The 27,976-nt window shown below is 33.8% G+C and overlaps 3 protein-coding genes across 4 annotated transcripts; 1 reads left to right on the forward strand and 2 right to left on the reverse strand.

The window, feature by feature from the left end:
- Positions 1-58: 58 nt before the first annotated feature.
- On the reverse strand, positions 59-13,206 carry LOC18044496 (ADP-ribosylation factor GTPase-activating protein AGD4). 2 transcript variants are annotated; one of them, XM_006437436.2, is made up of 19 exons: positions 12,833-13,206; positions 12,677-12,753; positions 12,492-12,592; positions 12,262-12,332; positions 11,504-11,566; positions 10,872-10,916; positions 9,579-9,644; positions 8,581-8,628; positions 8,380-8,475; positions 8,240-8,281; positions 5,763-5,978; positions 5,453-5,584; positions 3,797-4,012; positions 3,092-3,178; positions 2,699-2,965; positions 1,951-2,072; positions 1,707-1,797; positions 631-1,094; positions 59-493 (listed from the first exon to the last, which is right to left on the reverse strand). In XM_006437436.2, exons 1-19 carry the CDS (start codon positions 12,878-12,880, stop codon positions 382-384), a joined length of 2,364 nt encoding a protein of 787 aa, XP_006437499.1. In that variant the 5' UTR covers positions 12,881-13,206; the 3' UTR covers positions 59-381. The 2 variants fall into 2 exon arrangements, with proteins under 2 accessions (XP_006437499.1, XP_024041650.1); XM_024185882.1 differs by lacking the exons at positions 9,579-9,644; positions 10,872-10,916; positions 11,504-11,566; ... (2 more) ...; positions 12,677-12,753; positions 12,833-13,206 and having other exon boundaries at positions 8,380-8,483; positions 8,581-8,630.
- Positions 13,207-16,910: 3,704 nt separating this feature from the next.
- LOC18044497 (BTB/POZ domain-containing protein At1g50280) lies at positions 16,911-19,357 on the forward strand. Its single transcript, XM_024186456.1, is given in 4 exon segments — positions 16,911-17,057; positions 17,144-18,337; positions 18,930-19,332; positions 19,335-19,357. Coding segments are annotated over 4 exon segments (1,683 nt in total). The 5' UTR covers positions 16,911-16,994.
- A 2,081-nt stretch (positions 19,358-21,438) lies between these two features.
- On the reverse strand, positions 21,439-27,768 carry LOC18044531. The gene is made up of 12 exons (XM_006437439.2): positions 26,994-27,768; positions 26,589-26,705; positions 26,266-26,467; positions 25,886-26,052; positions 25,598-25,772; positions 25,166-25,227; positions 23,732-23,813; positions 22,891-22,948; positions 22,668-22,792; positions 22,187-22,273; positions 22,029-22,099; positions 21,439-21,807 (listed from the first exon to the last, which is right to left on the reverse strand). The coding sequence occupies exons 1-12, from the start codon at positions 27,488-27,490 to the stop codon at positions 21,678-21,680; spliced, it is 1,773 nt and encodes a 590-aa protein (XP_006437502.1). The 5' UTR covers positions 27,491-27,768; the 3' UTR covers positions 21,439-21,677.
- Positions 27,769-27,976: the final 208 nt, after the last annotated feature.

Here is a 27,976-nt window from a genome sequence, read left to right on the forward strand (position 1 = left end):
AACACCATTTAAATTATAATTAATTGATTTGTCTTTCAAATTTGAAACTTCACAGTTTGCCTAACCATGGCGTAGGTAGCAAGCAAGAATATCAATCAAGAATCTACTGCTCAGATAAGATGAAATAAAACAAAAAATAGTCTAAAACAAATACTTGCCTAGTTCTAGTAACCACTATAAATTAAGGGGATAATATTTCTTTACGCATTACATAAATGAATGAAAACAATAATCAGAATTTGTTATATTTTTGAACTCACCGAAGAACCAGCGTTATTGTTTTGTTATTTCTTTTCTTTCTGCACTAAAGGACCTTCACGGAGAATGGGCGGGATGCCAAACATAGACTTGACACACATTCAGGAGCGTCTGTTGGTTTCACTAGCTTTCAGCAAGCAAAATAAATAGCTCTTCGTCAGTAATTGCTCCCATCTCCATTGCCCTTTCTAGCGAACTTAGCCCTCCACCATCCTTAATTGATGGACGTGCACCTCTGTACAGAATACAAGTCAGATTTAGAGTTAAAAATAAATAAATAAATAACATGCAAAGAAAGATTTAGAATGAAGAATGCAGTTAGTTGATTGATTGATTTGATTACAGGAGATAGGAAAAATGGGAAGCTTTTACCTTCTAAGTAGGAACTTCGCGAAAGTGTAATTCTTTGAGGAGATGCAATGGTGCAAGGGAGTCCTTCCATGGAAGTCACGCATATTTATATCAGCACCAAATTGTATCAGAAGTTCAAGCATCACAAGGTTGCCACACTGACATGCAAGGTGCAATAATGAACCACCTTGAAGACAATTCCCAGGATCATTGGAATCCTTGATTCTCTGACAACCAGCTGGACCATTATTTTCTTCCTTTTTCACTTTGTGAAAATCAATTTCTGAGTATTGTGTATTATCAACATGGTGATACGAATCAACACCAACCACATCATCAAAGGTGGTATTGATGATATTTGCATCCGATGTCACAATAAGGTGGTATACTTCTTGCAAATTCTGGGTTTTAACTGCTTCCCAAATGCTTGTGGTGCGAGACTTAGCATCAGATGTATCTCTAATGACTAGCAATTTCTCCACATACTGGGTCAGGACAACAAAAAAGGTTTGAATTTCAGGTTACAACTAATACAGTGAAATTAATATTTACCTTGTAGCAGGATGACAATTTGACAAGAAAAAGCATTAAAATTTCACTTTTGTATTTATTATGATCGGTGAGGTGGATTCTTGGGCCAATTTTTGTAATTCATTTGGTTTGTTTCCCACTAAAAAGTCCTGGACATACTATGGCCAGATAATAAAACCAGTGAGCCAAGCAGTGGTTTTACAGAACAGCAGTTCATTCCCTATCTATTGGTTGCACATGGATGTAGAAACATAAATTGAATATCTGATAATGTGGCAAATTCTACTACTTAAATCTACAAACTACAAGAATCCTTTGTAATAGCAAATAGAAAGACTCGAAAATCTAATTATCAATGCACTCAGAAGACTCAATCTGAAGGAGATAGCATCCAACACAGAATTGATAGAAACAATATGACCACAGAAAAAACAATTGCCTATGGAAATCACTGATTGCTTAAAGCTCACATGCCTTCAAGATTCCAGAAGAAATTTCAGTACTAATGTCAAGTGTAACATAAATCCCACAAAACTAAAATGGATGAAAAGAAAAAACCTATGTACCTTTGCATGAATGTATTGCTCCTTGTAATGAAAAACATCTTTGGAGCAAGGTTTCCTAACTGATGGAATGGTAGTATTTGATTTGTCCACTCTGCACAGGATTACAATCAAGTGGAATTATGAAGCAAAAGCATCATAAGATTACATAAAATTTAACATTCACAACTCTGTTTGCAAGTAAACATGCTTAAGACAAACTTAATAACAGAAGTTCCATATTGTATCCAACTAAAAATATTCTTACTCTCGATCCTTGAGCAGAAGCAATCCCTCCCATATGGAGTTGCAATATGCATTACCCAAAGAACCAAATAGATCCAAGATTGTAGATTCCCAGACCTTGACGTCCAACGTAAGAGATCTCACCTGCAATGTATACAATTGAGGCTCCGACAATGGAATGGTTATCATGATATGATAAAAATAGATGTGTAAATGAGGATCAACACAGATTTTTTTCGAAGAAGACACCATACTTTCTTCTTTTTCCTTTTTTTTCCATAAAAAAACTAGAAATTTTAATAAAATGAAGAGAATTAGAAAGAAGTAAAAAGCATAATGAAAAAGATTAAAACAAGTTAACAACAGGAGAAAGGAAAAAAGGAAAAAAGGAAAAAAGAAAAAAAGAAAAGCTATGATAATCATCAAACAACAGCTTACTCAATTTTCTTGAATAAAAAACAAAAAAAATCTTAAATTTATTGGAAACAGATGCCGATAGAATTGATCTTATAAGACTACAACTAGAAGGTTGCAATTAACCAATCAAGTGAAAATTAGAGCAATAGTTTACATCATGGAAGGTGTCAGCACTGAAGCACCACACATGACAATCTTAGCTGTATCTAGAAAAATCTTCAGGTAGAAACTTTGTATTAGCTACTAAACTAGTCATCTGCATGCAGAGCTTCTTGATTCTGTTAACAATTCAAACACTTGCAGAACTAAATTCTCACGAGCTTTAAGCGCTCCACTTTTTAAAATTTTCACACCTTTGATATATGAACGCCAAGATTCCGGTGAACACCAGAGCATTCAATGCACAGCAATATGCCAAGATTAAGTGATGCCCAATCGGGATCAGGAGCACTACACTCTGCACAAAGATCATTTCCAGGAATTTGCCTAAGGATTGCAGAAACACTATCAGATTTATTGGCTTTCACTTCATCCTCTAGACTGCAATGACTACTAAGTGATGGAACATCACGAGTACTGAAGGGATCATTTCCGTCAATATGTTTTGCACTAGGACGTAACTGCAAAGATGCAAATAATTCTTATGAGCAAGAGTTTCAACTCTTGTATTCGCAATTTAATGTTGTTCAAAAGAAAACAGAAAGCGAGAGAGAGAGAGAGAGAGAGAAGTATTGGAGGGATTCAACCTGTTGCAACAAGTCAGAATTCAAAAGAGATGCAATAACACCAGTTATCTTGCTGGTCCAGTCCATCCTGTCTGCTTCTGTTTCAGCCTAAAAAAATAGCAGCCTAAAAGTTGGCATAATGATTCATAAAATGCCTCAGACATTTTGCAATTTTTTCAAGGGGAAAAAAATGTTTAACATAGAAAATGGAATATATTTCTTTATCCATATGTAAAACCACCAAGTCCAAGTTTCTGAGGAACAATGCTCAACTCTTGGTTGAAAGAGACCATTATTTTGCAATAAAATAAAAAAGAATATTGAAATTAGAGCCCATCATATGTGAAGGTTCAGCTTTGTACCAACATATCACCAAGTTTTTATACCAACATAAACTTGAAGCATCAGCCAGAATTTTAAATCAAATCCACTAGAACAATAGTCAAAGCCATTCCAAATGTTTCCAAATTGTTAGGCCAATTTCCTCACATTTCTAAAGGTCTTCAATTTTGGGCTTTCAGGAATGGACAAGGTTAAATGCTCAATGTTTGGAGGTTACATGCTTTACTACAGAAGTCTGTGCTGTTCGGCCTAGAGACAGAATTAGATTGTCCAATCTCAAGTAGTTCAAATTAGAGTTTTGCCAAGTTCTTTTAACCATGGCGTAAGCAGACTCAACGATACAGCAGCATAATTGAATGTCCCAAACCCAGCCAAATAAATCACCTGCAATGTGAAAGTTTTCACAGGAGAAATTATCCTGAAGCAGAGTCGTAGATCTGTATCCTCTGCATCCATTTTTATTGCTGAAGTACGAAGATCAACAGTACGGCAATTCAGGCTGTCTTCATTGAATGAAGATGACCTATAGTGCCTTGAACGGAATCTACTAAATACGCCACCATTGTGATCAGCTGAACCAGCATAATGATGGTGAGAACCCTAGGAAAGAAGAGATAAGAAATTAGTTCATCATGATTATTCACTGAAAATATCAATATACAAATGAGGAGGGGAGAAGAAGAAAGAAATGAAATAGTCAGACAAATACACATCGGAACAAACATTGGCATAGAATAAAAATGTTGCATTTATCTCCAAACTAGATATCCATTATTAATGTATCTTCTTATTAAGGGTATGTCTTCAGTTCTACACAACCCTCAAAACAAGGTGACACATAAAATATTCCAATGCAGTACAAGAAAAGCTCCTTCCTACCAATGTATGCTAGAAGTCAGCTAGGAGAGACATGCCAGGCCTTAAGGAATAATTGAAGCCATGCCCAATAAAAATAGAATCAACATAGATGATCTCAGTCAAGGGAGGTTCTCTAGTGAGTTATGTATAGGAAGAATGAAGAGTCAGCTGACGATATCTTCCTCCACTATTCCATAGCATCTTGTTGATGGACCAAGGTGTGTAAGGAAGCTGGAATTTCTGGGTTGTTCCTAGTTCTTGCAGCTCCTTGATAATGATAATGTTTCTGCATTTTTTAAGATAAGAGAGAAGATGAAGTCTCTTGTTTGTGTAACAAAGTTTGTTTTTTCTCATTCCTTTGGGCTTCTGTTGCAAAAGAGTTCATAGGCACTTCTTTCTTCTTTAGCAATCTTAGTAGGGAAGGGGTTTTGAGACAAATCAATAGAAAAGTCTTTTTAGCATGGGTTAGGGTCAGTTTTTGAATTTCAACACACAAGAAGTTTCTGAATTTTCTGCAGTTTTTGTGTAGATATCCCCTATCAGGTTTCTGTGGTGGACTTCTGGTCCATTTTGTACTTTACACCATTAATATACTTGCTTTTCTATTTCAAATAAGAAAATGGTTAAATTTAATGAGAATTGCTATATAGCCACAAACTCTTAGTAAAAAGTAATGCGACTTAATAGTACAGGTTGGATGAAAACATAAAATATAATGAAACTAAATCATATGGGTTATAAGGCATTTTCACCCAACCAATACTGATATGCCACATCAATTTGAACCGAATAGTTTGCAGAAAAGTTTGTGCCTCTAGCATTACTTAACTTTAATACTGTGTCTCTTTCTAACCTTGCATAATTGATCTTTTCTTGTCAACAATAAACATAGCAATTTTCTAATTAACATATTTAATTTATTAATTACAACATAATAAGTTAAAAGGAATAGCGAAAGAAGCAAGGTAAGGCAAATTTTTTCATTTTTTTTTAAAGAGAAAAACAAGGTAGGGGTGGGCAAAGCCCAAATTGACTTTTTAGCCCCTACCTCCCACAAGATTCGAACTTGGATGGCCAGCCAAAGAAAACTGCTTGAAAACCACTCGGTAAAGTCTCTAGGGGCAGCAAGGTAAGATGCATTGGGAAAGATAAGTCACAAAATAGTGGGACAATATAACATACCATAGATTTTATACCCTTATTTCGGTAGTAATACAAAGTCCCTTGACTATTGAGTACAAAGAACCTCCTCTTCCAATCTCCCCTCAAATTTGAGGAACGCTTTAAGAGATACCCTTGTTTGATTGTCTGGACCTATACGACAAAAAGAACTATAATATTATATTTCCTAGAAGCACTCAGTAATGCCATAGAAATGATACTAGTTCAAACTAGATATTCATCTCAAAGAGATTTACATGGAGAAAGCATGCAAAAGTCTTAGAAACATTGCTATCACAGCACAAAGAGATTTGCAAACCTAATAACTTACTTCCCCTGTGGCACTAGACCGCATAACTGCTTCTATGTTCTTGTAAGAGACCGTACCACCAACATGAATGCCATCAGCACTTACTGAATGCTCCACGTCAACTGGAACTCCCAAGTTGTCCAACTCTGCTTGGGTCCTAAATTCCTGAATCCGTTTTGCAAGTTTATCTTGTTCAACATTAGCCACTTCTTTGGATTGCTGTGCATAAGTCAACACCTGTAACAGGCAAAGAAAGAAGCTCATTCCAAAACTAGAACAATATCTTCCCAAGGAAAGATAAGTTTATGTTGAGATCAAGCTGATAAAATAATTTTGTAAATTGATTAATACAAATGCATACAAAGACACATCTGTGCATGACTCATAGTTTGTTCAAGGCATCAGTTTCTCACTACACAGGCTGATTGTTGCATCATATAACTCAATCCCAAACTTCTAAATCGTTTTGAAATTAAATGGAGTTTCCAAAAATTAAGGGTGCGTTTAGTATTGTTTTTTATATAGTGTTTTTTATTTTGTTTTATAGAACAAGAATGATTAGTTTTTGATAAAAATAAAAACATGTTTGGTAGCTCATTTTTAAACTAATGTCTGAAAATGAAAACTGTAAAAATATGTTCGGTTGTTTGTCTGGAAAAATAAAAATAATAAGGTCTTATTTGGTATATATTTAAAAAAATTATATTTCAATAATTACATTATAATATATATATATATATATATATATATATATATATATATATATCATATTTTAATATGTTTTCAAAATAAAAATTTAGTCAAAATTTAAGAAGAATATCATCCGTTGATTTTGTAAATTTCTAAGCTTTGAAAGAAATTAATTTTGTATTTAAATGATTTATGAGAATTTTAAAAATTATTTGTTGATTGTTACATTTATTTATTTTAATTATGCTAAATTTATTTTTCAATAATATATGCATAGTATTTTTTTATCACAGATATGTTATATTAAAATAAATTATTTATCTAACAAATATGTGGGACCTACAAGATTTTAGTAATAATTATTACATTCGAACTGTGGGACCCATGATGGCAGAAAACAAAAAGCTAGAGAACGCCAATTTGGCGTTCTCCACACCTACAAAGAAAAAGTGGAAACCAAAAAGTTTTTGATTTTTATATTTTTTGTTTATGTTTTAAAAATGCATCCACCAAACAAGTTTTACATTTTTATGTTTTCATAAAACAAAAAATGACTAGTCAAAAACGATACCAAACACACCCTAAACTAGCATTAAATCTTTATCTTCATTTTCCCACTTTGTGCAACATCCAATAAAAAATGGTTAATGAAAATTTTTTCAAATCACCATATGAGTTCCGTAAACCGATTTCCAGTTCTAGAGTTTGTATATTCTATGCTAGTATTTCTTGAAACCTCCAGTTGTTTCCATTTGACCACTAATTGAACTGAACTGAACTTTGTTTATCTACAAAAATCTTAACATCTACAGACACCCATGTTGTGCTTAAAGGTCATACACTAAGCCCAGACTGCAGTATCCTGAAGACCAACATAGAACCAGCCACATCTTACGAACGCTACCCAATGTAACATTTAATTCAAAAGTTTTGAATTCATCCATTGACACAACTGTAGCATCTTTAGTGTTAGAAAGTTATATGCAAACGATTGCAAAGACAGTTGACATGGTAATGATGGCCGAAAACCTTTATAGAAACTTGAAAATTCAGAACTGACATTGAGCAAAGGAGCAAGTCTATTTTAGATTGAAATTTGAGTTGGTTAGACAAAGCAAGCATCCTATTTAGCGGGGGAAGATTAAAAGCAAAGGTTCCCACCCTATCTGAAATAAATCTAGTGCTAAATAGTTAATACCCTGCATACAGGGTGTGAACTATTACATATGTAGGTTCCTATTTAGAATAAAATTATAAGTACACCAGCTCCAAATCTTATTGTGCACTTCAGATAATCTTAAGCGTATATCCCATATGCCATCAGTAAATGAGCCACACACAATACAAAGCATGTCAGACACCTCCATTGCTGGATGACAAGAAAGGAGTCTGCAACAATTAGTTTGAAATTTTGAGGGAAAAAGAAAAGGAACTAGGTAGTCAGAAAGGAAAGGAACCTTCAAGATGGTTTTCTAGATGATGTCACTTTATCTGAATTAATATTATATCATGCAAACAATAAATTCAGGGCTTGTTAATGATTTACTCCCAACAATTCCACTGAGTATCCCCATCTACAATATATTAAACTGATTGAAAATAAAGCGAGCCCTGGATAGAAACTTTGTTTACGCCTCTCAAGATAGTTTCTTTTCAAGATGTTCTCTTAATTGTAAAACCTTGGAGTTGTTTTCGGGGCTAGAGGAAAATTTGTTCGCCTTTAGTAAATCTTTCTTCTTTCAATACAATCTTCTTAGCTTTTATTCATATATATATATATATAGAGAGAGAGTAAGGCACTGTTTTACCTGGTGGACGTATGGCTCTATTTTGCTCAACAAGTCAAATCCCTACAACATAAAGAAATAAGTTCATCTCTGCACACTGAATAAACAGGCAAACACATCAAGATGTTTAATTTAATAGAAAATGAAAAAGAAGAGCAGACCAGCTTGAAATATCTCAAATGCACATCCATAATTGCACTTATAGATTCCAAGAACTCATACTTCTTTTTCGCTTCAATATTTGTGAGTGCGCTAACCTGCATTCCTTAAAGCCAAAGGGAGAAGGTCATTAGAAGCAAAAGGATTGAAGAGAGACTTACTTAGCAGAAATCAAAGAAGATTTGAAAATGCAGTGCACATACTAAATTAAAACGGCTTTTCTCAAATGCTGACTTTGAGTTCTGTAGATCCTGTCACCACAAACGACAAATGGTAATTCCTAGTTTCAGCATCAAGGCTGTCTCAGAGTCGAGATGGACAAATAAGTCAAAACAGAAAAGAATCCGCAATTTCATGCATGAAGAAATATGGCTAAAAGGCTAAACCATGATATACATTGACAATATAAAATAAATAAATAAATAAAATTAGATGCTGTTACTAAATTATGATGAACGGAGAAAAAGGGATCCATCATTTTTAGACAAATAAAGCATCCACCAAGGCAATTTCAGAAAGTCAAGATGTGGGAACTTGCTACATATGTTCACAAATCTAAGTCAAATGTTTAATATCTATAATATTTTATATTTTCTCCAATTAAGTATTCTCAAAATCTTTTGTTCTACTTTTCTTTCTTCTGTTCTTCTGAAAGACCTTTGGTTGAATTTGTACTTTGATTTTTGTTTCAACAGGGACAAATTCTGAAATCCTTAAAAGACCCAAATCCAGTGAGTAGTTTCATACTACTAAACCATCCATTCTGATATTATTTCTAAACTAGAAGATCAATACATTAGATGTGAACATTATCTAAGTCAGTCTCTTAGAAAATTGTCTTTCCCTTAAAGTGAATAGAATATATTCTAACTTGATTTGCCGTCAAACTTAACTACTAGACGTCTAGACCAACAACTAACAATATGGTTTCCTCACCAAAGCTTTTGTATCTCCAGTGGCTTAGATTATTATTTCCTTGGCTATGAACATTTTCTTAATCAGTCTCTTAGAAAATTACCTACCCCTCCAGTCAAGAAAATGTACACTCACTTGATTTATTTTTTGAAGAAAAGAAATGAGGTTTAATTTGCAATAAAAAAGAATAAGGGGGGTTGGTGGCGGGGGCGGCATGGGAGACATATCTCTCCAACTCAGCAAAATATAATAGAAGCAAATGATTGCACAATTATAAAGAACGTACCTCTTCTAGTTCTGCAACAATGTCATCTCGTGTATTCTTTTTCAAAGACACAAACTTTTCACGTGCCTGGAAACGAATAATTTTTAACAGCATGAAAAACTTCTCAAACAATCACAAAAGGGATATGCTACAGTAATATGCTCCCAAAATTAAGAACACAAAATAGGTTGTTTAATATAACAATAATGGATTCAACATTTTAGTTTTCCATCTCAATTTATTACCAAACTCTTGTGCAAGAATACATCTTTACTGGTTGAGTTGATGCAGAACAAAGATGAAGATTACTTAGATTTTTAGGGTTTTGTAACTATTATCTACTTAAAACTCAGTAGTCTTCTTAGCTAAGGAGTTTATATTTTTCATGTTCACAAGTAGATTTACTGTTTTATTTAGGGCTTGACCACTATAAACAGCGCCTAGGTCTTCATTGTCATCAAACATTGATGATTATTGAATGCAATACTATGATTTCTACCGTATAATCTGTGTTGTTTCACCCTTTTTGTCTACTTCTCTCCTTTTTTCTATTTTTCTATCTTTTCTAACTGTGATATCCTTGTGGACAGCCCATCCTATATCACTAGCAGTTGCAATAAAATGTGAGATAAAAATATAGTCAAAAGGCATCATCAATTGTGGAAATGAAAAATAATTGGTCATCCCACTAGATTTTTTTCACAATATGGTAATTGCATAAAGTGAGCATACACAATGTAGACAAAAGATATCTTTTCCACTTTTAATATTCTGCTCTTCTTTTCCTTCACCACCACAACCACCTCCCCCCCCTCCCCCCCAACAACATTAGGATATAAAATTGTACTGAGTGAAAAGAAAAAATCAAAAGTAAAAAGAAATGATTAAATTTCCACTAAGACACCAAAGATTTTTTTTTCTCTAACAATCCAGTCAGGTTGGGGCTGTAGTCAGAAAATCCAGAGCACTAAATGATTCTGGGCAAATTCCAAAAACCTCTTCATCCAGTAATGAACATGACTGGTCATCATATTGGATTTTGTTACCTGCCATACTAATAAATAAATAACTAAATAAAAAGATCAGCAGTTGCCATGAATGTCACACAGTTAGTTTTCACTTGTTGATTGTTTATAAAGCAATCCTTACCGTCATTAATGCAATAAATTTTCTACTACACCTCTATTGAATATCTATGCGATCATGTGCATGAAGATACATGTATATGTAGTGAAAAATTCAATGAAATTTAATTATCCAACCACAAAATGAAAAAGGGTTATATTTTTACTAAAAATATTGCCCTAGAAATACCTGATCATAAGCATGTATAGATTTGTCAAAGCGCCGACGGGATTCCTGCAAAAGGTCAGAATATAAGGGACATAAAACAAGTCACAAGGTGCTGGATGCTCCAGCTGATATTCTGTGCCTAATTGTTACATCCCTAATTTCCAATGTTGAAATAGTTGGCCGATAACTTTCTATGACTGATAGCAATTGTTTACATAAAAGGAGGATTCTTTCATAAAATAGCTTGTATCCTCTATTATAAATTTTGTGTCTTCTACCAGAAAATTTTACTTGAGAGATATATTTTCTTTTCCTACATGTGGGGCTTCTCTTTTTTACCGTCCATCGAGCATTGTCATTTGATCATATTTTATTAACTCTCATTTGCCTTATGTATCAGAAGGCAGGTTCTTCTTAATGAAAAATTAGATACATATACTTAGGTCACGGAATAGGCATGTTACTTCCTATTACATTTTTAAGATAGGATTTTGATTATCATGAAACTCAAGCTATTTCTGAATTTAATTTAAGGCAGCATAGCACAATATTTGATTAAAAGGTATCCAAATGCCAGTAGCCATAATCATTGACATTGCAGGTATATCCCCAAGGGGTACATCCCACAATAGTTGATTTGATATAAGATCTACCTTTGCATCATGCAGATCAACAGTCAAAAATTCCGTCAGCCGATTAATTAACACATGCTCAACCTGCAACATACATTTCTCAGAACTCAGTTACAACATAAAATAGACTAAAGAATCATGTATAACAGCAACGGTAAAAGGCCTCTTTTGAGATCGTAGTTAGGCAATTGTTATATAAATAAACATATATTAAAGTTTTTTTTTGTGTGTTCAGTGGCATCCTCATGAATGAGGATGTCATACACACGCGCATATATATGCACGTATGTACGTATGTATGTATGTATACTTTCAAGAATTAGCTTCACTTCTTTGATGTTAATGTAAAGGTCCAGGCATGATTTTTCAGCCCCTTTGCATCTTCATAATGTCCTTCATCCAATTCTTAATGAGGTGGAAATGGAAATGAATTTAAGTATAATTGGACAGATTAGAATGCTTTGGATCCCCACCCGCCCATCCTGGTGATTTAGGGATTGGAAGGCTTGCATCTTTCAATTAGGTTAAACGTAAAACATGATTGTTGTGGTTTGGGGTGGAAGTAAAAGAAAGCACAGAAAATAAGCAATGCAAACGACAATATTTTGAGTGCAACATTAGCAGTGAAAGCCTGTTAACAAAGTTCCACAAGAACAAAACCTAGGCAGTTTGGATGAGTCAGAGATACAAAAAGCATAAAAGAGTTGTATGCCTCATGCTCATTGTCCAATATCATTAAAGAAAAAAATCTTTCATTAGACACCAATTTGAGCACTCACTTGGGACCGAAGAAGCTCTTTATATGTAGCAAGCTCACGAAATGCACTAATGAACTTGGAGATAACCGGACCTGAGACAGGGAACCACATAAGAAGCCAACTATATTCAAACATAACTAGTTACTTAGCTTGCCACAGTACTTGGAAACGAAACCCTCCATACTGTTCTAGATTAAACAATCAACAAAATGCGATGCCAGTTCTCATAATGAAGAAGAATATAACTACACCTCCAATTGAAACACTGACAGGATCATCATGTCCACCGCCAAAAGCTTCTAATGCATCTGCGAAAGCACTGTCACCGCTACACGCTACTCCAAGAGCTTCCCTATAAAAACAAACAAACAAACGAAAAATTTTAATAAATTGGTAAGCATTTCCCTAGCCAAAACACGGTGAGTGAGTGACATACGTAAACTTCTTGCAGCCTTTATACAGTCTTTGGCAACGATCTTTTAACTCCTCAGCTGACTCTTCCATAGAAAATAACTGCCACAACGACGGGAAAAAAGAGTTCAGATTGAACAGAGATCAAGACGAAATTGAAGCGAATCCAATCTGACGTTACCTGCTTTTGAAACATTGGGGAATCCTCGAGCTTGATAAACGCAGACATTGTGATTTGAGTTTTCAGATCGAGGGAGAGGGATGAAGCAGAGGGTATTTTAGTAATTTACGATAGAAAAAATGTTGTGGTGGATCAGATGTTGTTGGAGCGAAAGCTTGAGACAGGAAACGGAGATAGAGACAGCAGCAAGCATCAAAATCAAACAAAGAGTGAGCTAAAGCTGAGCTCCCCTGCCGTTGACCAAACGGACAGAATGGTAATTTTCACTTTCTGTAGGAGGACTGATTGCCGTGGATTCCACCACCTTCAAACGATATGAACTCGTCATCTACTACAAGCTGGAAGGGATTGTCGCTGTCGCTGTCGTTCTGATTGCTATTTTGAACAAATGGTTGAGACATAACCCTCATTTTATCTTATTGACAAATACTGGTCGGACTTTTTGAGAATAATCAAAAATCCCCTCATTGAATGAACTTTTCGCTTTGGGGTGATTCATGGATTTTTCTCAAATCTATGTCACTTGGAGAATAAATAGAAATATAAGACCATCACATGATAATTCTTAATTAATAACGGAGGAAGCAATCGGGAATATATCAATATACCACCCAACTTTTATGGAAAGTTCAATTTAACTACTAAGGGACAAAAGTAAAACCTTTGATCCACCCACGTTTTCCCGTTCTATATTAATTTACCATTAAAATAATACGTTGATGTCAACGAGGCATTCATGTAATTTCAAATAATGGTAAATAATAGATGTTGTAGATTATCTTCCAAATTCAGGCCCAAGCTCAAGTTCTCTAAGGAGGTCCAGGTCCTCAAAAAATCTGGCCCAGACTGGATGGCTCAGGCTGAACCCAACCGCCATGGGCCCGGCATGAGCCCAAGCCCTCTTCTTTTAAATAAACAGAATTATTTATTTTTTAAAAAATATAAACTGTTCCATGAATAGAAAATTTCCCAAAATTAATTAATTTCGTATTTGTCTTTTTTACATGATTTTCACTGATAACATAAATAGGATTTTATGAGGATATTAAAGGGGTGCGACAAGTATTACTCTCCTTTATTCTTAATAGAAAACCTTCGCCCAAATGACTACTTTACCCACCACAAGCACGCAACATTGTGAAACTTGAAAGTAAAAATACTAAAATCGTTAACTTCTTACATGGTCCAGCCATGACGAATAGATTCGGAGGCAGATCAAAATTGTTCACTTCATATTCGAGGTTTATTTATTAATGGTGTTATTTTTCTACCTATTCATGTGGTATGTCATTTTCTTAACTGGTTAAATCGTGAAACCTTATAGAAAGGAACTCATGCTGTACAATTTTTCTTAGCATGAAATGTAGAAAAGAAATTGGTTTTTCATTCATTATATCTCGAGACATTAGACAAAAAAAAAAAAAAAAAAAAAACCCTAAAGAATATCCATTTTTATTATTTGGAGTAACACGATTTAAAGTCCTTATCATAAAAAGAAACATAATTTAGAGTAATGACTTATAGATATTTGATTAAGTGCTTGTTTATTATAGTTTATTTAATAGTTACAGTACTTATTTAATCTCATAATTTCTTTTCATTTTTTTTTTGTTGTTGTTTTTTTAGTAGAACTTTTGAAAATTAAATAAGTTATTTGACCTCTAATAGTAAAAACTCAAATTTTGAGCTTTTGTGAGTAAGAGTTGAAAAGTTTTTTTTAAATGTTAAAATATTTAAAATATCATTTATTTGTTTCATAATCTTATTTCATTCATTTCATAGCATAACTTTTAATAACTTCCTTATTAAAGTAATTTCATAATTTTTAATAAAAACTTTCATTGACAACTAAACAACAATTTTTTTATTTTTTATTTTGTGAAAGCTCTACTAACAAAAAATCTACTTTTTTTTTTTTGACAAAACCAAAAATTTGTACCAAATGTAGCCGAACTAAATGCAACCAACTTACAAAAGAGGGCTTATTACCTTTTTAAACAAAAAATTTATTAAAGCAGAAGAATAAGCCTCTAAAGTTTGGGGAAAAAAAAGAGGAAAAAGAGAAATGCAAGAGCAAGGGATAGTGGGACACAAACAAGCACGTATTACCTTTAAAAATATATATATTAAAAGAGAAGCATACAAATTAAGTAATTAAGGTTCTATTTGATATTAAAATTGGCAGCTATAATTTAAAAATTATAGTATTAAGGTATTTGGTAAATATTAGTTATTGTTACTTAAAAGTTAAATTGATTTGATCTACCACTTATATGATAAAAATTTATAATATCTTTACTATTTTTATTAAAATCATTATTTAAAAATTATATTTACTACATAATATTAACTTTTATTTTATCGTTATTTTTTTTTTCACAACGATTGTAGATTGCAGTACTTCAATATCAAATAGAACCTAACTGAGGCAGCAACTAGACTATGACGACTTTTTTTTTCTATTATTTTTTTTAAATTTATGTACTAAGCTTTGTATAATGATATTTAATTAACAACTAAAATTAAAGCTTAAAGAGATAGCACCATACTACCAACAAAAGTAACACATTTCTAATAGTAAATATTTATTTTTATAAAATTTAATAAAATTAAAAAAAAGGAAAATAAAACAAAAAACAACTGCCAAGTTACCAAAGACACTATCAGCCGCTAATACAAAATTTATATGTCAACTAACATGACATTAATTATCTCGTAATATGTTTATTAATCATTCAGTTTCTCTATTTCTTATATAAACGGTGAATTTATATTGATGCTATATCAATTAAAATACAAGTTTTCAATCCAATTTTCTATAAATGTATTAGCTCACTCTATGATTAAAACAAAAAAAGAAAGTTATAAATCTTCGACCCTTTCTTGGAAGGACAAAAATAATGCATTAGGGATTGTTGTGAATAAATTATCGAATAAAAAACAGTAAATTAGAATTAAAAATCTTATATATTATGCTTAATCACGGGACTCAATCGATCAACCTTCACATATATAATGACATAGACCGACAAAATGCCACAGCATAAAATAAACTAGATTGTGAGATCATCCATATATAAAAACATATCGCTATATTGTCCACATCAATATATATATATATTTTTTCCCCTATATTGATGTGATGACACAATAATATAATTTGTCTTAATTTCCATTTTTGTTTGAACCCATCAATATTTGATGGTGATGACACAAATAATAATATTATTATCCTGAGAAAGCAAAACGAATCCGTGAAGAAATATCATAGAGAGGGTGTTAGATTGCAAATTGACAAGCGAACGAATTAATGATGAATGAAACCAAAGTTTCTTGTGCTTGACTTGCCAGACCATGTCGCCTGTAACTGACAAACTCTGCACTTTTTTATCTTTTTGCATTCTTTGTATCAACATGCAATTTTTATACGCAAATGTTCCCTTTCAACTTGTTTGATTCGGAGAAATTACAATGAAAAAACCAATAACCCATAAGGAATAAGATGGACCTGTGATACCATTAAATTCCACGTACATACTAACATATATGGTAACCTCGCAAAGCTTCCAATGTCACAGTTGATAATTGAATGAATTCAACCCAAGTATTTAGTAATATTATAATTTTTTTTTTTAAAAAAAAATCTATTTAGAATGAAAGAATCTCACTTGACCTGGTTAGAAAAAAAGTACCGAGTTATATACATAAAATTACTTAATATATAGTAAAATTAAAAGAGCTAAGACCAAATCGGACAATATAATAGGTGGTATGATGCGATGAAACTTAGATTAAAATTCTACTCCAAAGGAGGGGTCTATTTCTAAATTATGAAACATTATACTCCTACGATAGATACAGACGAACTAGGAGGCCACAAGCTGCTCACTTGAAGTTACAAGTGACAAATTCAACTTCACCCATGGCATATAATTAACTAGCAGTGAATAGAATATTGATTTGTTGTACTTGTATGCATATGTGTCATAAATTATTTATTTTGTGCGATTGTTTCATTGTTTGTCCTATTTATAAGCATGTTCTTGTAGTTGGTTCTTGCCTCGTGCCAGCACATCATACGCCATTGAGTGTTCGTTTCTCAAAAAGAAAGCGAGAGAAAAAAACAGATTCCTTGGTTTCATTCTATGCAAATTAAGCAGCAATGTCTCAGCTCTGTGATATCCAAATCCATGTCAATGGTCACCAAACATTCTTTCTCAATGAGGTAATCAAAAGGTTCCTGAAAGGAAAGAAAAGCCATAGTTTGACCCACTTCACTATTCATTTACTTTTCCTTTTTCTTTTTTGCAGCAAACTATCACAAAATATTCGGAAAGGCTGAAGAAGATCATCAAACAAGAAAGCAGAAGAGTCATTGAAATCAAAGGATTCCCTGGTGGCCCAACTGGGTTTGAGCTGGTTTCAAGATTCTGTTACAACAATGGAAGAATCAAAATCACAGTGTCTAATGTGTCGATCCTCCATTGTTGCTCAATCTTTCTTGGTATGACTGATACGGTATCATCAACAAACAATCTCTTGCAGCAGACAGAATCGTTTCTTGAAGGAATGTTTTATTGGTCATGGAGTGACATAATTGCTAGTCTCAAGAGTTGTGAATCAATCTTTAAATATGCATATTCATGTGGTCTTGTAGATAAATTTATTTGTGCATTGTTAGCAAAGATTGCTCAGCATTCAGATTTAAGCCTCATTATTGCCTCACCATCAACTCCTTCCTCTTCCTCGTCTCCTGAAACTTCATATGGGTGTAGATTCTCCTGTACTTCAACCAAAACCACCCCAGAATCAATAATCAAGCCATCATGTTCATCATCACCATCACCAAGCAAAGCGTGGTGGTTTGATGATTTGACAATTCTATCGCCAGTCATTATAGAGAAAATCAGCAAGGGGTTGGGGGCTTACGGGGCTGAAAATAACAGCTTAATCCTAACAAGATTCCTTCTTCATTATCTAAAAGGTTGTGTTCAAGCTCAGAGCAAAGGCGGGGGCTATGGTGGCAATGGCAGCTACAGTGGTCTTGCTGACACAGCTGTTCATGGGGTCATTTTTATTGGAAAATGTTCATTTTCTTGCAGGAAATTGTTTTGGGTACTTAGAATTGTGTCTAATTTTGGTATAAGCAAAGATTGCAGGGCTGGTTTGGAGAACATGATTGGTGGGATGCTTGACAAAGCAACATTAGATGACTTGTTGGTATCAGGCCAAGGCTACGGCAATGGCCATGATAGAGGTGTTTATGATGTAAATCTTGTTATAAGATTTATTAAGATATTTGTTAATAGTAATAGTAGCAATAATGACTTGGTCGGTTCACAAAAATTGAAAAAGGTTGGAAGATTGATTGACAAGTACTTGAGTGAAATATCACCTGATCAGAAGCTTAAGGTCCCAAAGTTTCTTGGAGTTGCAGAGAGCTTACCAGATTCTGCTAGAGAGTGCTTTGATGGCGTCTACAGAGCTGTTGATATATATCTCGAGGTGAATAAATTTATCATCAACTTTATTAATTTTCTTGCTTTTGCAATTGCTCATCCTTTTTATCTATAAAGATCAAGTAATTGGAGTTTTTGGAAAAGAGAGAAAAAAATTATTTGTAGATAGGACAACATTTATAGACGCTTTTGTTGAAACTAGAAGTTAGACTTTCTCATCTGCTTTTCATCTTTTTTTTTTTCCCCCCCTTTTTGTGAAGAAATTAACATGCTTTCCACATAATTTAACTTGTTTTCATGGTCATAAAAGATTTGATGAGCCATTGTATATATGGCATCATTTAATATTTGTTAAATACGTAAATTAATTAGACAATGTCATGTGACAATATTATTCATCATAATATGAACTACATTATCTAATAGATTACTCGTATATTTTTCATATATATGAATATTTTTAAACACAAATTCGAGGTTAAAGGATATTACCAACCTTTTTTTTTAACAATTGTATTGCAGTTGGACAATACGATCAAGGTTTGACCTTGAATTTTATATTTTAAAATATATACTAACGTCTGCACAAAATCTTATTATACATCTTTCTCATAAAACATAGTTTATGGTTATTGCAGTCTCATCCAACTCTTTCCTTTAAGGAGCGATCAGAATTATGCAGATGCCTAAACTACAGGAAGCTCACACTTGAAGCAAGTAAATATCTTGCAAAGAATCCAAAAATTCCCCCAAATGTAGCCATTCAAGCACTTATGTCCCAGCATTCCAAATTACCAACAAAAGATCATGAGTTTCCGTATCAGCAAAGTGATCCCAAAAGAAAGATTGATCCAAGCACAAAGAATTCTCAAGTTGTCTTATACAACGGCGCCGGCGCCGGGGTCATTGATGATGCAGAGAGATTTTCAGAAGAAAATGAAAATACGAGATTTAATCTACAGACGATGCAACGGAGGGTCAGGGAGTTGGAGGAAGTTTGTAGGGAGATGAAGGGTCACATGCACAAATTGGTTAGGCATAATAGAATTTGCCAAGATTATGTTAATATCATTGAGACTCTTGCCCTCTCATGGAAAATATACAAATGTATTTGTAAAATGATAATGTATTGTATTATGTTTGTGTATTTTAATTAATGATAAACAGATGAAATTTTTATTATAATTTGGAATGTTCTCATGAGAAGAAATATGAGCCAACCACATTTAAATATTTGATTGATCTTATGTATTAATGGACTTATTTTGACTCAGGGATTATGATCATCTTCCTATTTGAGCTCTTTTTGAGTTTTTAAAAATTCAGTGACATGTATATTTATTGATATATAGTATATGAATGGGATTTAAGTCTTTTATTATTATTTTTTATTTATCAAGCACCAATTCCACAATTGTATTTTTGCTTAGTCGAAAATCAGGTTATGAGAAAATCTTAATCTTTTTAAATTAATGTAGCAGCCGTACATGTGATTAATTATTAAAATTTTATATGATGTGGCAATTATAGATTTATTGTCATATAAATGAGACTTGAATATTGAAATACCTAACATTATTGAGTTTTGAAAACGAAGAATTTAACATAAACTTTTACTTAGCAATTAGTATTTACTATCTATTCATATATTTGAATTTACTACTTCCATTCTGCAGCAACTATATCCAAACACACCCTAAATTTGCTTCGGTTTTGTACGCTAGCTTGTTAATACAGGGCACGACCTCATGCAACATTTTAACCTAGAAACTTGTGCAATTAAAAACTTACCAAAGCAATTTGCTATATCATAATTTATTCTCTGTAGTGAGTTAGTTGATATCCGGAATTGGATTATTCATATTTTCACGTGTGAGTCAATTTAAAAAATAAAACAAATAAATAATAAGGAATCCACCTTTGCCGGTGCCCGATCAAAGATTTTGTTTTGGCATTAAACACCCACGAATTAATTTATAGCACACAGCAATAATTTAGATTGGAAATTCTGATGCGTGTGGACAGAGAATGGAGCCTTCTGAAAAATGTTGTGGGATAAAGCCAAGAATTATTGGGGGAAAGTCCTGGAAAGTACACGCAATAGCCAATGGATTCAAAAACAGGGGGCTTCTCAACAAGTTGTGACTGAGGGCTCCCGGAATTTAATTTCAATTATTTTTCTATCTTGACTAGTAATAGTGCCAAGTGCCAGTTTTTGATCCCGTGATTGCTGATGTCGTGTAGTTTTAAGTATCAAAATTTTGAGTATCTATCTATAGTGCGAGCGAACGTAGATCATTTTAGAACAATGATTTAAAATTTGATAACGCTGTTTAGTTCTGGTACAATGTATTTCGAACGATGGTGAACAATAATTTTTGCACATTTTTCAATTCTTATTTTTACCCTCCTCGCAATAAGAATCACATAATTTGGAGTTTACGTAAAAAAAATTCCATCCTTAGTACTTTGGTTAAATAATTTTTAAGTTATTTTTTTAATTGACCACCTAAATTCGTATATTGAGAAAGTAAAAAAAAAAAAAAATTGTACAAAAATCACACCAAATTACTATCAACATTCCAAGTTTCCTTGGTAAAAAGAGTTTATTATCCACAGCTTGATTATTTTCTGCTTGAAACACAAAAGGCTATCAAATTCAAATCCCATAATTTTAAGACCGTAGTGTACAATAACAATAAAAGAAAATATATATATATATATATTGTTGAATGATAAATAAGACAATTTCACTAACACATGATTTCCTAAACTCTCCACAAATTGTTATTAGTTAACTTATTTCTTAAAATATCACAATTAACGTTCAATAATTTTATTTATTTATTTTAGCACTAAAAATCAAATGGAATATTAAAAATTTATCAAGCACCTTCGCTGTCAAAAATAATTTTTAAGGAGGGTCAAAAGTGTTATTCTCCCTAGTTGTAAAATAAAATTTCTCAAAATAGACTCAGAATTGTAACATTTAAATAAATCAAAAAAATTAAATGGGTATCCACAGCACCATTATTCCATACACCTTGTTAAATTTAAGCTTGTCCTTTAGGAAGATAAGTAGATAACATTGAAGCTTTGGTCGAACCAACAAAAGAAACAAAATTATACATGATTGATAACTAAGGCTTTTATGATAAACCTCATGTTACATTCAAACATTTCTCTTTACAAGCTTCGGATTCGAGGCCGGGGGCTCACAAATAATCTACCTGATTTTATCTGACTAAATAAATAACATTCAAATACAATATAAGTTACAAGAAACCATCATCACGTTTCTCTAAGTGTGACGAGGTAATATCACTAATTATGTCCTATGACGATGTGAGGGTGGGTTTGATATCACTCTTACTAAATTTAAGAACTCAAGAGCTACTGTTCTGAACTTGATGTGAGGGACAACTGTCTTCAATCGTCTGAGAGTTCAAAATTTTTCGAAGAGAACGATATTGCAGGCGAACATTCTCACCACTTCCAATAATTTTAAGCAAATACCTACAACAGAAAAAGAAAACACTTACTCCTATAGCCACAGCTCACAATAAACTAAAACCTATTCGAATTGCACATTCAGGTAAGTGGCCCTGACCCAAATGAAGAAAATTTTTGTCATTACCATAGAATTGCCATTAAAGTGAGCCAGAAGACACCGCATCTTTAATTGAAGAATAAATAACAGAGAATGCTAGTAAAAGCATTAGGATTGCTCCACTTACCAGCCATTGAGACATTGGGATGTGATGACAGCTTCCTTCCCAACAAACTTCTCTGGTGTCCTCCTATTTCCCTATACAATTCAGTATGCTCTTACAAATACGGATAACCAACTAGAAGAGTTCGTAGATTTTAGAGTCAAAAAAAGCAAACTACTCACCTTGATCAGCACCTTCTCATTAACAGAAAATGGATACTGTACCCCCCTATTCAATCCATCATCTGTTGTAGTAGCATCTCCATTTTCCTAGATACAAATAAGAAACAATATAAATCACTTCATACATTCTGAACAATGCGGCTTATAATAACTCCATCTAACATCCAGTCACATCAAGTGTTATTATTGACTCGTTCGACTATTACAAAGATAAAACCAAGCAGAAGTCAACCAGTATACCGCAAAAACAATCAGGAATATTTTTCTCCGTATTTCACCCTGTTTCCAAAATTTTCTCAATATTTCACCTTAACAAGCTACATCTGTCCATCGCTTCACTTGTCTTACAAATAACTATTTGTTTAATTTTTTTTTAAAAAACAACTAATTGTTTATATACTAAACATGTTCATGAGACCATATGCACAACCCAAAATCTCTAAAATATCAAGTCATAGATATCAAGGATGTCAAAATATACCCTATTGGATCTTCTCATTGGATCCATTTGGTCACCCATTTCTTTCCGACGCTTACGTAGAGCTGCATTATGGAATAGCCTTCGATCATCCTCTTGCTTGATAGCTACAGCAGCAGCTCTAAGAGCTGTGGAAAGAAATCAAAAGAATTGGATGTATAAGTAAATCAACCTAAAGGAAGCGGTATCAAAAGCCAGTAAAATTAATTAAGCAAATGAAATGTACCAAGATTAGGGACCAAAGACCCAGTCTCAATTTCTGCGCTGCAGATGGTACATCTTGACTGTAATGAAAACAATAATTGGGGTTATAAGTCTTGTCTCGTCCCTTCTAGAGGGCATAATAATAAATCATAGAAGATGTCAAGAGTGCAGTCTTTCATCAGAACACATCAAATTAAAAAAATTAACAGCTTAAACCCACAAGCTTCCATCTACCTACCAGAAACTGTAAAACATTAGAAGAATACAATCTCTACATCTATTAGTAAGTATAGTAAGACCTAATCTAAGACAAGCTTTCACCCTCACAAGACAAGTCAGCATATTCAAATCTTTCACATAAACATAACTTTGTTGGTTCTGCCACCTAAATCTCAAATCAAACACATTGTTGTTCCCAAATCCAGGGAGATTTGATTTCAAGCCTTCAAGTTAGCCTAAAGGTGATGGGAAGCATAAAGAAATAAGATAAGTAGAAATTCAGGTAAGGTTAGAAGTTAACAGCATCATCCTTAACAACAATTTAAAACCTTTTCGCATACTTATACTCCTATAACATCAATGGTATCTTGAACAATTCCAATCTCTATTAGTCAACTGGCAAGTTCGGTTCTAAGACTGTTTGTGAAAATAAGCATTATACCATTTGTCAGAACCACATCAGATACAGGATAAAAGCATTTTCAATGGAACACATAAGGCCACTTTATTTGGCATATGCCAAAAGCCTAACACAACACTTTATATCCTAGGTCTCGAGCTGTCATTTCACCTATGCAGAAGGCATCTTCTTAGCAATCTATTAAATACAGTTTTAATCAGTAAAAAGAGATTGTCCTACTTACGGTATCAATAACTTTTCTCAGCATGAGACCACCAAAAGAATGTCCACACGAAACAACCATTGCATCATCGAGGAATGCACCACTAAATGTCAACAAATTCGAGAAAAGAGGTGCAATTAGAACTCCATATAAATCATTATAGTATCAGCCTACTATTCTCAAGAAATGAAGTCAGACCCATTTACAAGTCGAAAGAACAGATTTGATGCATACATATCTATATATATAAAGACAAAAAGGACAAAAGAAGTAATAGCTAATAAATGGTGAGAATGCACAAGAAAAATGTAACAGAAATTGATCGTAAACAATCACAAATAGAATATTTAAATATATTGAGCTTCCCAATCCTTGTATCATCTTAATATATAAGAGCATCTTCAAAAGTCTCTTTAAATTTTACTCTTCAAATTTCAATTTGTTTACTGATGTGGCAAATAAGTGTATAGAAAAATATAGTCCCCTCCAAAAGACTCCTCAAATAAGAATAAGTTAATATTATTTTAATTAACTCTTTCCCACTATCAAATTGAATTGTTATGTTTTTGAAAGGAAACATAAATAATAATTATTGCAGTCTTATCTTTTCAATAAATATTAATAGAAGAGGGAGAAACTCACTCGGCAATTTTGAAGAGTGAGAAACAAATCTTATTTGAAGAATCTAAATTAACGTGTCTTTTGGAGTGTTTAATATTGATATGACTCTTCAAATAAGAAGTAGAATTTTATTTGAAGAGTCTTTTGGAGATGCTCTAATTATGGGCTTGCTCCAGATTCTAGGGAGTTAAAATGAAGTGAGAAAATGCAATATGATGATGATCTTGATTCGTGTTATCAAGAATCATGCCCATATCCATCACTTAGTTAAAGAAGAAGTATTCTCTTTGGAAGCCAAGACACAAATCTACGGTCTCAACAACAACGAAAACTAGGAACCAGGAAGAATTAGCTTGTTCAGTTACTGGTTTAAGTTTAATAGTTTAAAAAAGTATTAGTAATCAGACGTGGATAGTTGATGTTTTGCTGGAATGGACAGTGGCAAATTCATCAGGACTTGTTTGTCTATGATGAGGTAGTGATGCACGAGTGGGAACAACAATGACATATCAAATGTTTAGTTGATTTTAGCACAGGTAGTAAAACTTCCTAATTTCAATGAGTTTGAGAAGCACCAACACTGTCAGAATGATAGTTTTTCTCAATATAAATATCTTTAATCTTCAAATTACAGAGTTGACTTGAAATATTTGAGATGATTATTTTGGTTCTTAATTGTGAGACACATTCACTGTTCAGGTCAAAACTCTTTATTCCTTCTTGTTTATGCTTGATACATGCATGGATACATACAATGATTAAAACTGTAACTGTGCCAGACTTAAAGCTTAAGAATGAAAGCGGGAAATAGCAGAGAGAACAGAATAAACTCACGATAAGGGATCTGAGAGAACGCTTCTTAATGACGGTTCCCTGTTCAAATTGTTTTGTACTAACTGTGACCAAACAAATATAATCCAATCAAATTCAGATAGCAGTTAAAATATGTATCAAATGAAAGTTAGTTACTAAAAATCAAAGTTAGAAATAAAGTTTCAAAACAACAATCTTTAATGTGGAGAATGAGGATAACAAACTAGCAATTAAAGATGTAGGCAATAAGTAGCAAAGTTCATATGTGCTCATTTATCAAAAGAAATGAAATCAATGTCTTGAATGAAGTCGGTTTCTCCAAATCACCAGAAAATTTAACACCTCAATGGAAGCGAGCGATCAAATAATATTTTCATAAATAAGGTACTAGGGATCTTCAATTTTATTTAACTTGCCATTGTTTACTTGGTGGGAAATGCTAAAATAACTTACGTAAGTATTATCCGAACGATTACACAATCCATCTTCCTCAGCAGAAAGGTCATCCATAAACTGGCTAACAGATATTGGTACATAGCTCTGGGGAATGACATGACCAGCTGCTGCAATTGGTGAACAGTCTAATATAGCGTTGCCCTGTGGCATGAGCCTGAATGCCAGTGACGTCCTGCAATCGCAACACTCTATGGGATAATTTAATGTAAAGTGGAAGTTCAACCACAACATCTATCTTCAAGCTACATCCATCAAGAAAGCTAATTTAGAAGATATTGATTGTACCTCCCCCCACCATTACTGCATGACACAAAATCAGGAGCAGCCCTATATAATGCAGCAGGACGAAGGCCAGCAGTAGCATGGCTAAGTGCCTTGCCTGTAATCAGTAAGAGATCCCCAGGAGCTGACCCACCATCTGCCAGGTACCAGCGACCATTGGGGTCACATACCTATGGAAGAAAAAGCTTTCAGATGTAAACAGTTGCACAATCAGAATATCCAAAATGCATAACCATGATCAAGTATTTGCAAAAAGGTTAAATTCAGATTTTTGATAGAAAGAATTTATGAAACCAGTGAAGCTCATGATATTAGCTATAATGATCTTGACACCGGAGATAATGACACTTATTAACATTAGATTATCTTCAAATTCTAGAAACCTGCAGACCAGGACTGTCTGAGGAAATCAATGTTAATAATCCTTTCTCAACTTCACCATTCATAGCTGGCTTCCCTCCCCCAATAGCCCCAATAGCCCCTTTTCCATTCTGCAAGGATGCAGGAGAGTAAGTTGCAACAAGCACCGATGAGGACACTTCATTAGCAGGCAACGGTGTATCATCAAGTAAATGATTAAAAACACTGCATTACATGAATTATAAGTAGAAATCAGATATATTTGTTAGAGAAAAAAGAAGGAAAAAAGAAAAGCTCAGGCATATGAGCAATGTGAATTCAAAATGAAAATCCTTCATAACCATACTCGCTTCGCAAACGAAGATGTCTTGCTATCGCAAACAACGCTGCACGAGCTGCCTTCCCCATGCACTTAAAAATATCAGCCATGCAAGGGGGAGAGGAGTCCCAATCTTCCAAAGCCCTATCACAACACAACCTCGTACAACATTAAATTTTGCCCAGAAAAGAAAAGAGACCAAAATTAAGCTTAAGGCAAGTACATGTTAAATAACGAGAAAATCCAATATGTTCCTAGGGATACCCAGGGTAGAAACTTACTAGTACTACTTTTTCCACTCACACCATCCCCTTCAATATTGGCTTCCTTCTACTTTCTACTCTTATTAATTGATACGTAGAACACATATTCATGAAAATGCAATACAAACAACTTCCTGATTAATAAATATGCATATATCTATAGAATTACCTTCCAGCTCGATACATATAAACCCCGCGGCTTCCCTTACCAACAGTCTGAGATTTAGTCCTAAAGTACAAGCGGGCAGCTTCAAGCCCGCAGCGCATAATGGCAGCATCCTCGCTTCCCAACTCAATAACCGCTGCATTATGCCTCATAAGCGACCCCGACAGCGCCTCCACAGCCTTCAGATAGGGCCCAGCAGGGGCGCCATCGTAGGGCGCCACGTCGGATAAGCGCACCCTAGGCAGCATCGTCGTCGCTACCGGAGGCTCAACCGAGATAGGGACCACCACCGGGCCCATGGCATGGTCTGCAGCAGCGGCAATTGGTATCGCTTGACGGGGTGCATGGGTGGCGGCGGCGGCGGTGGTGGGGGATCTAAGGCTGGAATTGTTAGCTGTGGCGGCAGTGGCGGAGGCCGTGGATTGTGACTGTGGCTGTGGCTGTGGCTGTGGCTGTGCAGAGGAGTTCTGCTGCTGCATCATCATCATCATCATAACCATGAATCATTCTGATAAGTCGTTTATGTTAGGGTTTACGCTTCTTCAGAATTAGGGTATTGGATAATTCATGGGGTTTAGGGTTTTTTTTGTTTTTTAAAAGAAGAGTGGGTTGATTGGTTGTTTATGGTTGGGGGTCAGCAGAAACTGAAAATTAATTTGTTGAAATGTTTTAGTTGTTTCCGTTCGCCGAGAAATGGGAGTGAATGCGTCTGAGAGTGAGATTGAGTGAGAGTGAGTCGTCTGTCGCGACTATAGAAATGAGACAAGACGGAGTTTCGCGTTTTACTGTGTGAAAAATAATAATTTTTTAATAGCACTGCTTCATATTCCTAAATTTTAATATTTTATTTTTAAATTTCATATTAAAAAATGCGCATTAAAATATAATTTGGGATAAAATTTTGAACATATTTATCATTTATTCTTTTTTTCAACATAATGGTATTCGAAGGGAATTATACTAAAGAAGATCTTAATATAAAATTA

Source organism: Citrus clementina, unplaced genomic scaffold, assembly GCF_000493195.1.
Source record: "Citrus clementina cultivar Clemenules unplaced genomic scaffold, Citrus_clementina_v1.0 scaffold_4, whole genome shotgun sequence".
In the NCBI taxonomy this organism is placed as follows: domain Eukaryota; kingdom Viridiplantae; phylum Streptophyta; class Magnoliopsida; order Sapindales; family Rutaceae; genus Citrus; species Citrus x clementina.

Coding starts and splice junctions, on each gene's coding strand:
- LOC18044496 (XM_006437436.2), bottom strand. CDS start 12,880: ATGTCTGCGTTTATCAAGCTCGAGGATTCCCCAATGTTTCAAAAGCAG. Junction 4,013..5,452: donor ATAAGGGTATAAAATCTATG/GTATGTTATATT, acceptor CTTCTTTCCTAG/GGTTCTCACCATCATTATGC. Junction 2,073..2,698: donor TTGGCGTTCATATATCAAAG/GTGTGAAAATTT, acceptor TATACATTGCAG/GTGAGATCTCTTACGTTGGA.
- LOC18044531 (XM_006437439.2), bottom strand. CDS start 27,490: ATGGTTATGATGATGATGATGATGCAGCAGCAGAACTCCTCTGCACAG. Junction 25,228..25,597: donor ATCGTTCGGATAATACTTAC/GTAAGTTATTTT, acceptor GTTTGGTCACAG/TTAGTACAAAACAATTTGAA. Junction 22,793..22,890: donor GTCTTTGGTCCCTAATCTTG/GTACATTTCATT, acceptor TTCTTTCCACAG/CTCTTAGAGCTGCTGCTGTA.